The 13,916-nt window shown below is 40.4% G+C and overlaps 1 protein-coding gene across 1 annotated transcript; it reads left to right on the top strand.

Annotated features, from left to right (window-relative positions):
• The first annotated feature begins 1,837 nt into the window (after positions 1–1,837).
• On the top strand, positions 1,838–12,460 carry DR1 (down-regulator of transcription 1). Its single transcript, XM_050901058.1, has 3 exons — positions 1,838–2,057; positions 7,633–7,796; positions 11,115–12,460. The coding sequence occupies exons 1-3, from the start codon at positions 1,838–1,840 to the stop codon at positions 11,259–11,261; spliced, it is 531 nt and encodes a 176-aa protein (XP_050757015.1). The 3' UTR covers positions 11,262–12,460.
• Positions 12,461–13,916: the final 1,456 nt, after the last annotated feature.

The following is a 13,916-nucleotide window of genomic DNA, read 5'->3' as shown; positions in this document are numbered from 1 at the left end:
CTTGCCTCGGCGCTGCCCCAGGCTGAGACGAAGGCCCAGCGCCCCTCGGGCCTCCAGGCTGCAGTTTCTCAGCATATTCCAGCAGCAGTCCTGGTTTCACTCAGAGAGCCCAGCTCGAGCTCACTGGGGATACAAGAACTGGCTTTCTCACTAAGCCTACATCTAACTCCGTGCTGGGACTTGCAGTGGCCCTGCCCTGCCCTGCCCTGCCTCTCCCCAAAGGCTAGCTCAGAGGAAACAAGCAGCAGCCCCTATGTAGGCAGCTCCTGCAGATACCAAGCACTTCAGGTAATGCTTGGCTTGCTTTGCAGTCATGACCCTTTTGGTGGGGCCCAAGATGTGGGGGTGTGCAGGGACCTCCCTAGGACTGCAGGGAGGGGAGTGCTTGCAGGACAGCGCCTGCAGCAGCCCCTGCGCACAGCTGGAGGCCTAATCTATGTTCCACTCATAACTCACACCTCCTTCTCCAAAATACCAGGCTGGTGCCTGCACCTCAACATCAGTGTGTGGATGGGGCAGAGGTGGGAATAGCAGCTAGGCTGCAAATAGGAAGGCAGGAATTAAAATGACAGTAAAGTGCTGCCAGGGCTGAAGGGAGCATGGCCACTTGCCCCTCTGCACCCTGAGGGGCAGCCAGAGAGATCCCGTCGCTGTCTGTTGAGGGCTAGGGTTCAGCGCAGGGTTACGGCTTGGGCAGACACATCCAAGGAGCACGGCCTGTCAGCGGCGAGGGCTGCAGCTGGAGCATCTCAGTATGGCTTAGGTGTGGTTGTCTCTGGCCTGCAGCTTGGGGCTGGGCTGCTTTACCGTGGGTTTTTCCTTTGCAGCACAAAGAAGCAAGCAGCTACCAGGACTGCAGGTTTTAATGGGCCTTCCACCAATGCCAGTGTGGTTTGGTTAATTTTCATACAACCCTTACACCACCGTTTATGGAGTGGATGAAAGCACAAAATGCAACTTCATAGATGGATCCTGAGTAAATCTAGCAATGACTGCAACTCGCGGATAAACCGCGGATGAAAAGCCGAGCGCCAGCCACTCGTCCTGCTTCGGGAACGAGCCTGCCGAGGGTGTAAAATCCGCTGCTGCTACAGAAACCGAGGGGAAGGACGGGTGGGGCCTGGGGGAGCCCAGGCAGGGACAGAGAGCAGCTCTCCAAGGAGACGTCGGGCCCAGCCAGGCCGAGGCGCCCGCGCAGAGGCCCCAGCCCGACGGCGGGAGGTCGGCGGATCCCTCGCTGCCGCCGCCGCCGCCCGCACGTGGCGCCGCCTCACTGCCTGCGCGCCGCCAGCCCTTCCGCCGCTCCCCAGGCGGGAGGGGCCAGGCGGCGGAAGCGTGTTCCGGCTTCCGGCGGAAGCGACGTCCCTCGCAGGTCGAGCCCGTAGTCAGACCGTTTCCGCCTCGCGGCCGCCCATCACCGTCGGGCCAGACGCCGCCGCCGCCGCCGCCGCCGGGGGAGGAGGGCGCGGAGCCGAGCCGTGCTGCGCGCGGGTAATTTGGCGGCTCGCCTTCCCTTGGGCTGTTCATAAGGCGACGCCAGCGCCCGAAGGATGTGGTGGAGGCGGCAGTGGCAGGCGCCGCGGCCGAGGGAGCCCTGAGCCCGAGCAGCGCGTCCCGGCTCCGCGCACCGGCGGCCCGGCAGCGGCCCCTGGCCCGGCCCGCTCGTCCAGCGGCGTCGCCGCCCCTCCGCAGCGTCGCCGCCCCTCCGCAGCGTCGCCTGCCGCGGCACCGCCCGCCCCTCGCCGGCTCCCCGCGCGCTGGAGCCCCGCGCGGGAGCTGAGGGGGAGCCCGTGAGCGCGGGAGCTGAGCGCCTCTCGGGGAGCGAGTGGCAGCCAGGATGGCCTCGTCGTCGGGCAACGACGACGACCTCACCATCCCCAGGGCTGCCATCAACAAGATGATCAAAGAAACGCTCCCCAACGTCCGCGTGGCAAATGATGCCCGGGAGCTGGTGGTAAACTGCTGCACTGAATTCATCCACCTCATCTCCTCCGAGGCCAACGAGATCTGCAACAAATCGGAGAAGAAAACCATCTCCCCAGAGCATGTCATACAAGGTAAGCTTCTGGGGGCGGCGTGCTTCTGCCCGGTACGCCACGGGTCATTCAGGCTCTGAGCCACTCCTGTCCTGTTGCGACTTTTTTCTCTGTGGTTTCTTGTAGCTATATAAAAGACAAAAGGCAGGGATCTTTTAAGGGTCTGGAGGAGAAGTATGTTGTCTGGCTTGTCAGTCGCATCGCAAGGGAAGGTTGTCTTTGTGTGGTTAGAGCGACTGTTGAGTGTGCTCAGGACCAGCTCTCATTTTGTGGTCCAGAGAAGTCTGTGATGCTTTGAGTGAAGTCACCAAATCCATTTGTCTTTTTCGTACCTGTGAAACGAGGTCTGCTTTTTCGAATGGTAATGCAGATTTCTTTTACGGCATGTCTTAAGATCCGGAATTTATTAAATGTCTTTCTAATTGGAGACTGACAAAAGATGTATGATTGAGTATGTGGGGCCCAGGCTTTAATCCAGAGTCGTCCTGTCTGGATCCTGTAGAGTAAAATATTCCTCTGGGGCTATCCTTGGAGTCTGATTGTTTGACGTTAAGTATTTGTATCAGTTGTAGAAAGCATTTAAATGTCACCTGTGGCCTTCCATCTTTTTCTGCTGTTCACTTCCACTTCCCGTTGCTTGAATAAAAGGAGAGTTCTCTCTCTGTGTCTCATTTGCTTTTCTTTAAATTGTGCCACAAACAGGGATTTTCCTTGCCTCATCCTTAAGTCTGCAACAGGCATCTTTTGTCAGGAATCATTCACTTTGCTACTTAAGCAAAAGTTGTTGATATCAGTGTCTGTGCAAACAAATTTATAGCAGTAATAGTGAAAGAGTACTTTACTCTGGTGCCTGATAGAGAGATTAACAGCAGCATTTGCAGTAGAGCTGTGTTCAGGACTGTGATGGTATCAAGTTAGTTAAAAAAATGTTGTGGTTTTTTGGTAATGATTCTCTGTTTGAAACAAACAAAAAAATCTAATTCCTTTGGATTATATCAGTTCGCTCACCAGAAGAGTTTCAAAGACTTGACTGGATTATGAACAGCAAAAGAAAATAGGTAGCGTGTATGAGCTTTAATATTAAAGACAATACATGTGAACCTGGAAGTTAGCAAAGCAACTCCATCAGAGAAGCTCAGGATGTAAAGAATAAAACTTGTGCTTGCAATTGGAAGCATACTTTGTGTATGATGCTTCTTGATACATGGATAGTTTCTCCAAGTGACCACCAAAATGTTTGAGCTCAGTTCTTAACACAGGAATAGACGTTATCTTTAAGATTGAGGACAATAAAGAATTAATGTATGAAAGTATTTTTTGCCCAGTAGTGGTGGTCCTTAGAAAAGATTTCACCTATTGCTGCCCCTAGGGTTAGTCTGGGTTTTTTGGAAAACAAATTGAAACTAAAATGTGTGTGCGTATATACAGACGTGCGTGTGCATATCATCGGCAGGTGGTCCCAAACCAGGTATTTCGCTGGGTTCTGTGTCTTTGTGTTACCAGATTTTAGAGTTAGGAAAAGTTATTTTCAAATTAGAACTGTACTTTTTAGTCAAATATTGGTAAGGAAAACTTTGGAGATGTATCCATTTTTGTAATGCTCCAGAGATGGAAGGAGTTGTTCTTGGATTTTCTGCTTTTCTTATCTTTAGGGTGATGTATGTGCTATTAGCTTCTTCCAGATGCTGGTCAGTTGGCAGATGATCCCTCTGTGAGGTATGAGGGTTTAGATTGCTAATTTTGGAAACAGTGATTATGTGTATATAGGCATAGTATTTCAGCATTTTCATCCATCTTCATACATTCTAGATACTTGCTGTTTTGACTGCCTCTTAATGTAGCTCCATGACAACGATGCTAACAGATTAAGTAATTGAAATATGTTTGTTGTGGTCATCCAGATATCTTGTTCCTTTTGAATGCTTAACCCAGTTCATTGAGAAGTAAAATGAGGCTAATGGCCATTGCATCACACCTGGTCCAGTCTAAACACAGGGCGCTGCCAAGAGGAATCTTTTTGTACCCTTCCTAGAGCTGGATCTAGCAATTGCTGATACAACTGACCCTGTGGCTTTTTGAGAATCTAGAGGGGAGCACAGTTTTCTGTCAGGTGAGTCTGCTGATCTGACTGTTCTGTAAACAAGAAGTTACTAGATTGGAAGCAAGGAGCAGGAAGGGTATTTCACTGGGAAGGAGGAAGGAGGAAGAGAAAATGCAGTTGGTGATACCCTGCCATTGGACTATATTAGAGGTAATGTGAAACTGCACTTCATCACTGTGCTTATGTGTTTGGCAGCAGTGGTGCTTAAGACACCCCTTCCTTTGCTGCACTGGTAAAATGATTGTGTGGCCAAGTGCTAGAACTCTTTCCTCCTACCACTGGGTTATGCTTCAGATAGATGTAGTCCCTCCCGTGTTTCATTGTGTGGTAGCACAAACACTTGACTGGCACAGTGCTGTCAACAGCATAGCGAAAGGAAAGCAGAGGCTTGCATCCCATGAGAGATCTGATTTGGTAGATGTACTCAGACTGTGCCAAGCACTCACGATTAGCGATAAAACACAAAGCAGCTTCCCTGGAGAGTACCCAAAAGCATCAAGGCTATGTAATAGTCTTAAGTGGAGATAGTCTCCATGTTTATTGTTGAATCCCACCATCAGGAACCCAGCTGTGAGTCTGAGACTCTAATAAGCAAATGAATATCCTTCCATCCTGGAACAGAAAATAGCCTCATTTGATTGTTATGTGAGTCGTGACAAAGCAGGCTTTTAATGCGAAATTCAACTTCCATTGAATTCTGAAAATGGTGAGATGTTAAATCACCATTTTTATGAAGTTGATTACTTTGAGTACTTGGTCTACGTAGAACTGTTGTGCAGTAAGGTAGGCTGTGGATTGATGGCAAATCCTGTAGCTTCTTTTCATGGGCTGTTAGGATACTGACAGTGTTTATGTTAGCATTTAATCTTAAAAAAACCCAAACAACTGTTAATGTTTGGGATTTTACTTTGGAAGTTATTTTTTCTTTGAAAGGAGTGTAAAAAGTTGAAAGTCTCAGATATGAATGACCTGATTGTATAAACAAATGTAGAACTAATTATGCTTAACTGATTAATCGGAGATCTGCACCTTCATGCAGTCTTTAAGAGTGGGAGGAAACTGGGGAAAGGATAGTTGTGATTTGGTGTTTGTAAATATGAAAGTCCCCTGTCCCTCTCCCCCCCTGTAAAAGATGCTGTATTTTGGGATTCAGTTGTTTAAATTTGGTGTGATCATTCTAACCTCAGTCAGATACCTAATTTTCAGCGATCTGGGTAAACATATAGATTTCAGACTCAAGAAATAGACTGTGAGTTTTGGTGGAACAGTAGCTCTGCTAAAGTAGTAATCATTTGTCCCACGTTTTAGCACCATGCTGGTATACAGGGATTCATATTCCTTCCGTGCATGTGTTCTGTAAAGCTTTGATGTGTTTCAAGAAGGTAGTAAACTTCTTAAATCGTTTCACAGCCAGCAGTATTTTGATGCACTAGACCTATAGTGCATATATGGTTCTTCATAGCTTTATTATGTTGAACAATTGTACAAATCTGTGTTGGTTATATCACACGTTTTCTTTTGGATATTTTTTTTGTGTGCTATATTCAATATGTAACTGCAAGTTCTTTCCATTAATTTATTTTCTTTTAAGGGCCACTTAAAATTTCAGTAAAAACACACCTTACTGTTGACTTCAGATTGGGCAGTTGTTCGTATTCTGATGCAGCAGATTGCCAACCCTGATCATTGTGAATGTTCTTTTGACGAACACCTATGGTTTTACTATGATGGTTTGTCTTAGTGATGTTAGACTTGTAGAGTTCTTAAAATTTTATACTTTGGTTAAAAATTGTGACTTGTAGATAGTTTGCTGTATATACTGTTTACACTTCAAAATTGAATGAGTTCTTAAATATTTATAGACTGCTTAGATAACGAGTTCTGGACCATGAGACATGGATTTGCCTCCTATCTGCTGAGGCTGGATTAAACACGTTTCTGAAGGTTTTTGATAATTCTCATAGAAACTGTGGGCTAATTTAAAAAAGTGTTTCCGATGTCTGTGTATGGGCTGAGGCTGAACTGGCATACTGTCTCTGAAGTAATTTGATTATCTCTAAAGCAGTTTGTCTTTTAACTTTGTTTTTCTTAAGAAATAGATATTATGTAAATTCATGTGCCAAATGTTATCTGTTAAAGGAATGGTAGTCCTGCATGATTAGATGGCTGCACTGTGCTGCCCTATTGAAGACAGTGTATTAATTGTCTCCTTGAGTACAGGTTGGAAGCTGAAAACTTACAGAGTGCCTTTGGGTTATTGTTTAGGTGTATGATACAATGGCATGCTGGCATAATTATGGGTAGGAAAATGTTGCTTACAAAATTAATGTTAGAATATAGTCTGAGTGTAACTAAGAGCTTGTTTGTAACAAGCTGTTGATTGCTGTTGTGCAGTTTATTTTAGTGGTATTTCTTGAATAGCTTGTGACATAAGGTTGAAATAAAGTAAGATAAAGGTTAAAACAACGATCATTCCCTAAAGAAAACTCTGATTTGTGTAAATACTGGAAATGAACCAGGTGTTTTATTAAACTGAGACTTGTTTCTAGTATAATTGGTGTTTATGTAATATTTCTAGCATATTCTTTGGGGGGTGTGTATATGTGGAGGCATATCATAGTAAATGGTGAATAAGGAAACAGAGCGTGCCTTTTGTCACATATTCTGTCTGAGTTTTTATAATCCTTCCTGTTACTTTTGCATTCTTTAAAAAACCCTGTTGTTGCAGGATATAGCTGCATTTCAGATTTCTTTGGGCAGATAAAAGTGCAAGATTTTAGTTTCTGAATACGTTTTCATGTGGAGATAAAGAAAACGGTTTCTGTTGAGAAATAAAACAATAAAGAGCTCATACATAATTTTATAGAACTTTGTATGTGTGAACTATGCATTTTTAGCTTCTTGGCACTTGAAATGAATTTAGATATTAAAAAACAAAAGCTAAAATTCAGAAGTCTAAGGTAATAATTATTTCTGCCTTAATGAAGGATCTGTGATCATTTTACATGCATTGCTTTTGCTCTGTTATAGGTTGCTAATTTACCTTCTTCTGAAGACTTGCAACAAACCTGGAAAGATAGAATCCCTGAGAGATTAAAGGTTAACAATTCAGATAGGAAGGACTGCTTAGTTGTATAAATTCTGCTTGATTCTGATATGTAGAAGGTGGGAGAAAGATGTCTTTTGGAGAAGAATGCTTATCTCTAGCAAAATGTATCTGAAAGCCCTGAATCCTCTGCAAGTGCAAACTTCTTTGGTTGTACTTGACAAACCTTAATTTTTCTAGCCTGAAAACATGCACTCTTAAATGGCATAGGAGAAGAGACAGGGAAAATAGCTGTCAGATCTTCTTATGAACACAGATTTTCGTCACCAGATGATAGAAAAGTGATCAAACTCTTTACTTTTTTTTTAATCTTTTAAATAAACAAATCGATATCCGTTATCAAAAGCTTTGTAAATGATAAACAATGTGTTTTCTTTCTTTCTTTCTAGCACTAGAAAGTTTGGGGTTTGGCTCCTATATCACTGAAGTAAAAGAAGTCTTACAAGAATGCAAAACAGTAGCACTAAAGAGAAGAAAGGCCAGTTCACGCTTGGAGAACCTCGGCATTCCGGAAGAAGAGCTTCTAAGGCAGCAACAGGAATTATTTGCAAAAGTAAGTGAAGCAATACTTGTACTGATGAGGTTAGAATAATTAATGCTGCAGATCTAGTGCCACAAAAGCATGTGCAGACCTCAAGAAGAGTCCTCTTCCTTGTGAATTGCTGTGGCATCTAAGATGCTATTGACCTTGGCCTGTTTGAATTGGGGAAAGTAAAGTCAACAAGTAAGATGCTGCTACTTGTTACTTCTGTGATTTGACAGATAGGACTTTGTATACAAACAAATTGTATACTCTAGGTTTAAAAAGCATGGTTTTTTACTGCTGCTACTTGGGTATTTCCATTCTGCTGTAGAGAATACATTAAGAATTACTTGGCTGAGGAAATGGAAGAATGACAGCTGGTGTTCTAGGAAATTACCAGTTTTGATGCATTAAAAAGTGAAAATATCTTTTCTGTTTCTGGCCATCAGTGCACAAATGTTATTTCTTAGGCTTTGAAAGAAACATTTAATCGTTCAAAATTTCTGATTTGTCCTTTCTCATCTTCCTTTACTCTTGGCAAGGCTCTAATTGAGTGAATTAATGCATACATTTTTAAAGAGGCAATTCAGGCATAGGAAGAGCATTTGCCTGCAAATACTGTGCACACATGTGCGCGTGCACGCGCACACACACACACACACTCTCCTTCATCCCAGCCTTCTCCCCTCCCAGCTTTCCCAGATAGTTTCTGAACATCTCCAAGTTTAAATAGCTAAAAGCCAATTTTATTTATTTATCTTTCTACACCATCTTTCTCTCTACTATTCTCTTAGTTTGACAAGAAGACCATTCTCTAAATTACGTGATGTGAAAATTATCTTGGATTTCTCTTTCCTCTTACCCAAGGCATGAGTCTTATTTTCTCAATTTGCTTAATTTCCTCTGGTGAAAATGCTTATTCAGTTATGTGTTATCATGTCTGATTACTGCGACCTTCTCTCCCCTTTGCTATACTTGTATCTTGCTGAAACAATAACTGTTGTTTTTCATATTACAACATGCCAACTATTTTAATCTTAATTGCGTGATGAATTTTAAGGCATTTAAAATTTCAGCATACCACGTAGCTATTGTTAGCATGCAGTGAACTAGTTATGATAAATTCATGTGTGCCTAGCTTTTGTTTGACTGTACTAACATTAGAAAGACCAATATGGCTGCTTCTGGATTAAGGGTAAGATTTACAAATAATAGTCAGTTTGATACCTGTTTTTTACTTACTGTTTTGTTCAAATAACTTAGCATGGTATGTGTTAAGGGAGTACTACCTCTTGAGTAACATTAAAAAAAAAAAAAAAATGCTGAAACCGTGGCCACCTTATGTAAGCCACACTTTATCTAAGGAATGACCCCTTGAGGTATGTTCTGTTTAAATGCTATAATACTGTGCCTTAATGTCTGAATTAAGGCAATGCATGCAAGTTTGACAAGATTGTATGAATGATGTTTTTAAAATAGTCTGTGGTAATATGGAAGATCTCTGCTTAGATTCAAAGATGGCAGTCTCATTTTTTAAAAATACTAGTTGTGATATGCTGTTGGAGGTACTGTAATAATTCTTAAAAATAGTTACACAAGTGCATGTTCATTTATTTGTGCTAATCCTGTTAATATTCTAGAGCATGACACTAATGCTGACTTCTTGGTCTAGTTTAAAATACTTGCCTGTTAATGTTACGAATGTTTTGATGCCTATAGCTTGGATGATTGTAAATATTTGAAGTCAGGGGAATGGCTTATCCCGATGTTCGTGCATGTCTATAAGTTTCTGTGCAAGACGAGGGTCCTAACAGATTTGGGGTTTTTTTGAGGCTTCCTCACTAAAGTTTATCTGTGCAATAAATGAGTTAAGTTTACCAGATGCTGATAAAGCTTCTTAGTCAATACAACTCAATGGAATTTTTCTTTTTTTTCCATTTTTGAAATGGCTAAGTGATGTCATTATAAATATGACAGTGAGGGTAGGCACTGACAAAGCGATCCACCCAGTGTGAAGTGCTGAGCCTCTGATTCCTGGTGCATGCATGTGTATCACCTTGTTGAGTGTATAGTAAACTTCATTGTAGCAGGAACAGTAGGGAGCCCTATTGTTACCTTGTGTGCGATAAATATTTATGCCTCTCCTATGTGTACAGATGCTGCTGTCTTCCTTTGTTTAAAACTTTACAATGTCTTAAATTGTTTTCCAACCCTTGTAACTTCACTACGACTTTAAGTTTGAAATACCAAAAAGTCTTCATTGAGAAGAGATTTCTACCTCTGTAAAAGTATTTTCTTCTAATGCTAGAACAAACTGAGGAAATGTGACACTTCTTATAATAAGGGAAGACTCCCATTTTTTTCACTTTGCTAAGTAGATAAAGTGGTTTTGATTGTTTTTCGAAGCATCATTTTTTGGCATCTTGAAGTTTGCAAAACTGTAAAATTTGTTGATGCTTTGGAAAAAAAAAGGAAAATTCTGTGAGTGCAATGGGATTAGAAAGGAAATCATTACAGTCTTAGTGATGACTTGGAAAAGTAGAAAAGTCAAGAAGACTGAATATTTTTAATTTTAAGAATTTTTTCTTAATGTTCACTCAAAATAGAAATTGAAGTTTTAACTTTAACACAATTGATTAGTATACTGTTGAAATCAACAGTAGTTGCTGAAAAAGAAGTGAAAACCCCGGATAGAAAAATGGGAGGTCACCAGTTGAACTATTTGAAATGTTTTGTTAGAACATCTTGTACCTTTCAGTAAAGGACTGTACCTTTCTGTAGCAAAGCCATCCTCAATCTGCATACCTGAATTTGAGAAGACCTTACATTGCTCTGTTTTCTAAAGATTGCTTAGCAAAGTAAGATAATGGCTTTCTTTATGTTTTTGTAATAATGTGTGCCTTTGTGGTACAATTGGATGATTTCATAATTGCAAGTTTCAGTATTTGTAATCAACAAGGGCTGTTCTCATCTCTGAACTGTGATTAAATGTGAAAATCCCTTGAAATTGAAGCCTAAAATTTCCATTGCTTTGCTTCACTTAATTCTTCCATTAGGAAGTGGTTCAGCACAATCCTTACAATGGAACTTAAGCACACTAGCTTCTGCCCCTTGTTTTTGTAACTGTAAATCCTCCAAATGGTGGCCTCTTCAGCAGAAGAGAGAATATAGCTAAACATCTTGGTACAAATAATTAAGGTACTTCTAGATGTGTTTTTATATGTACAGTTAATAAAAATTATACAAAAGGAATCTGCAGGTGCAGATAGAACTGCTTTTAAAGATAAGGTGCTGTTGAGATTCTTCACAAGCTATGTATGGCCTTAACAATTAAATTCATGTCTTTAGGCTAGACAACAGCAAGCAGAACTGGCGCAGCAGGAATGGCTACAGATGCAACAAGCAGCTCAACAGGCACAGCTTGCTGCTGCCTCAGCCAGTGCATCCAATCAGGCAGGATCCTCTCAGGATGAAGATGATGAAGATGATATCTGAAATTCACCAGCTGAGTTTGTCTTTACTAAGAAATATTTTTCCTGCACAATGAAAACAGTGAAATGAATGCTTACCTGTAAGTTTGTATGCATCATGGACTGGCAATTGGTATTCTAGGGGTGTCTGCTGTTGTGTGCTGTACATGTATAAACTGTCTTTTTTTGAACTCTTGAAGATTTAAGGTTCAGTATCATATCAACTTTGGATTTTTAATGGTGTATATGGAAATTTTAGATAGCAGTGTGTCATTTATTTGATCAATAAACAGTGTTACAATAAACAATGAGTTTATAAAATATAGTGAGATTTATACAAAAAGCTCTAAATCCACATTTGCATTTCTTCCCTTTTAACTAAACTATAAAATCTTACTTAGAATTTTTAATTGTTTTTTGGGGGAGTGGTACAGTAGACATAATCTGTTAATGGGCAAAAAGCAGAGTTCAGCATAGTAGAGTCTGAGTTCTTAGTTCTTTTTAAAATGAGGATGTATATGGCAATAAATATTATATATGCTCAAATACCACACTTGTTAAAATTTGAAAATGATACGTTTTCACCAAGCTAGGAAGAGGTATGTTTAATAGGAGTTGTACAAATTCAGTCATTTTTTTGTATAGGGGTGAAAAAAATAAACCCATGGTTTTATTATGACATCCTTTGACAGTCCTAACTGAGTATTTCACTTCAAAGACTGCCTGGTTTGAAGAACTAACTCTTCTATTATTTCACTCCAGTTTAATGTTAACTGTTGTTGATGGTATTTCGTAGTCCAGATCTATTCATATTGTTGAAATATAAAGTTGGAACTTGATAAAATTGTTTTAGTTCCACTGATGTAACTGGGAATGATTAAGTATTCAAGGCTAAGAAGGCAAAAGCTGAAGCTAAGAGCATGCTTACCATAAAAGAGGGAATTTATTTAACATTGATTAGTCATTGTTGTCAGCATAATGCTAACATTCTCCAGACTAGATTGCCACTGGATTACTAAGATACCTTGTTGAAAGATAACATTTTCTTCATTCAAATTGGTTAGTAGGTAAGTCCAAGTTTTTGATAAACTATTCCCCAAGAGTGATCAGCAATACATGGAACAGAAATGATGTAGTAGTCCTTTTGATAGTTGATTTGAAAATTCTGTTGATTAATGGATGAGCAGCTGTTCTTTGTGTTGAAATAAAGCACAGTAGTGTCCATTGCTGAGTTTTAATGTGTTACTTGAAGTAATACTGGCATATCTTCTGGTACACTAATCTGAGCAGACTAGAAAAGCCACTTGCATGCTGCTGTAGATGATCCCATAGCTCTCTAACAATGTGGATTTTTTATTAACCCATGTCCTCAGCAAGTTGCTGTAGTTAGAATTCTTGAGGAGGGCTGCAGCAGTCTGTTTACATAAGGATGCAAACAGAAAATGGTGTGCCCATTTTTACAAAAAGATCTGAACAAGGTACAATTGGCATATATTCAGATCTCAGTCACATAGTGACTTTTGCTTTAAATTTCAGATACATAAAGTTGCGTATTGAATAAATGTGAACACTTGATTAAATGCATTAATGCAGTGAACACTCAGAAAAGTATTTGTTTGAATGTTTAAGTTTAAAAAAGAAAAACAAAACAAAAACCCTTTCATGGATACTATATGAAACATGTTAGGCAAGGTTTGACCGAGGAAGTGGTTTTCTGTAAAGGTTTAAGTACCAAAGGTAGAGAATCTAGTCTAGTGATTCAATGTTAATGTGCAGTGTTGGCTTTTCTAATTTGTACTGTAACACCTTCACACTTTCTATTTTAAATGAGTCTTTTCCTTTTAAATAATATTAGGTATATTTTCACACCTTTCTTTTCTGATGCAGAATTCAGGTTAACATTTTACTGCATCTGGTATGTATGGTGTAATATGTTTGGATCCTTGTGACCTTTCTTTTGGACATTCTTGTGCTTTTTCATATGCTGTATTCTTCAAGCAATAAAATTCTGATGTGTTTTTATAAAATTCTTTTATATTTAATGAATAGTCTGTCTTCTTCATTGCATTTATAAAGAGAAAAGTTAAGACTACTTAAACTCTGCTGTTATTTTGACCCACTGAACACTTCTTGTGACCAAAGTCTTTACAACCTGAGTGCTGTTGGATGGCATTGCTGTTCACTGGGGTTGTTAATGCTTGCAGGCAATATTTCTGGGCTTGACCTGCTCTCTTTCCTCTTGGGAATTGCATTTTGTGTATATGCATTTTTATAACCTGACCTTCTTAACTTGAAAAGTTGGACAAAACCCCTGTAGATCAGGTATAATCTACTGAAATACTTTCAGTTTAACAAAGTGAAAGACCACAGGCAGAGGCTGGGGAAATAACAGCGTATGTTAGTCTCCTGTTGAATTAATTTCATGTGGATAGTTGTGTTTAGAGACTACTCTACTTATTCAGCCATTCCACCTCAAGTATGAAAAGTAAACTCTGGCAATTGCAGGGGGAGAATCTTCACTGATCTTTCAACAAACTAAGAACTTTGTATTACATTCCTATTGTGCTTCCATGTACTAGCTGCTCAGTGAAGACAGATTTCTGAATTTGTGGTGCCACTGATTTTTTGGTACACCAGATACATAGAGTGTAAAGTTTGGTTAGTAAACTGTATTGTTACT

The sequence above is a fragment of the Gymnogyps californianus genome, chromosome 8 (genome assembly GCF_018139145.2).
Source record: "Gymnogyps californianus isolate 813 chromosome 8, ASM1813914v2, whole genome shotgun sequence".
In the NCBI taxonomy this organism is placed as follows: domain Eukaryota; kingdom Metazoa; phylum Chordata; class Aves; order Accipitriformes; family Cathartidae; genus Gymnogyps; species Gymnogyps californianus.
Note: the sequence above shows the minus strand (reverse complement) of the source record. Positions and strands in the feature narration are given on the sequence as shown.

Excerpts from the sequence above, each read along its gene's own strand:
- DR1 (XM_050901058.1), top strand. The coding sequence starts at position 1,838 with ATGGCCTCGTCGTCGGGCAACGACGACGACCTCACCATCCCCAGGGCT. Across the intron at positions 2,058-7,632 it reads CCCAGAGCATGTCATACAAG|CACTAGAAAGTTTGGGGTTT; the intron begins GTAAGCTTCTGG and ends CTTTCTTTCTAG. Across the intron at positions 7,797-11,114 it reads AACAGGAATTATTTGCAAAA|GCTAGACAACAGCAAGCAGA; the intron begins GTAAGTGAAGCA and ends TCATGTCTTTAG.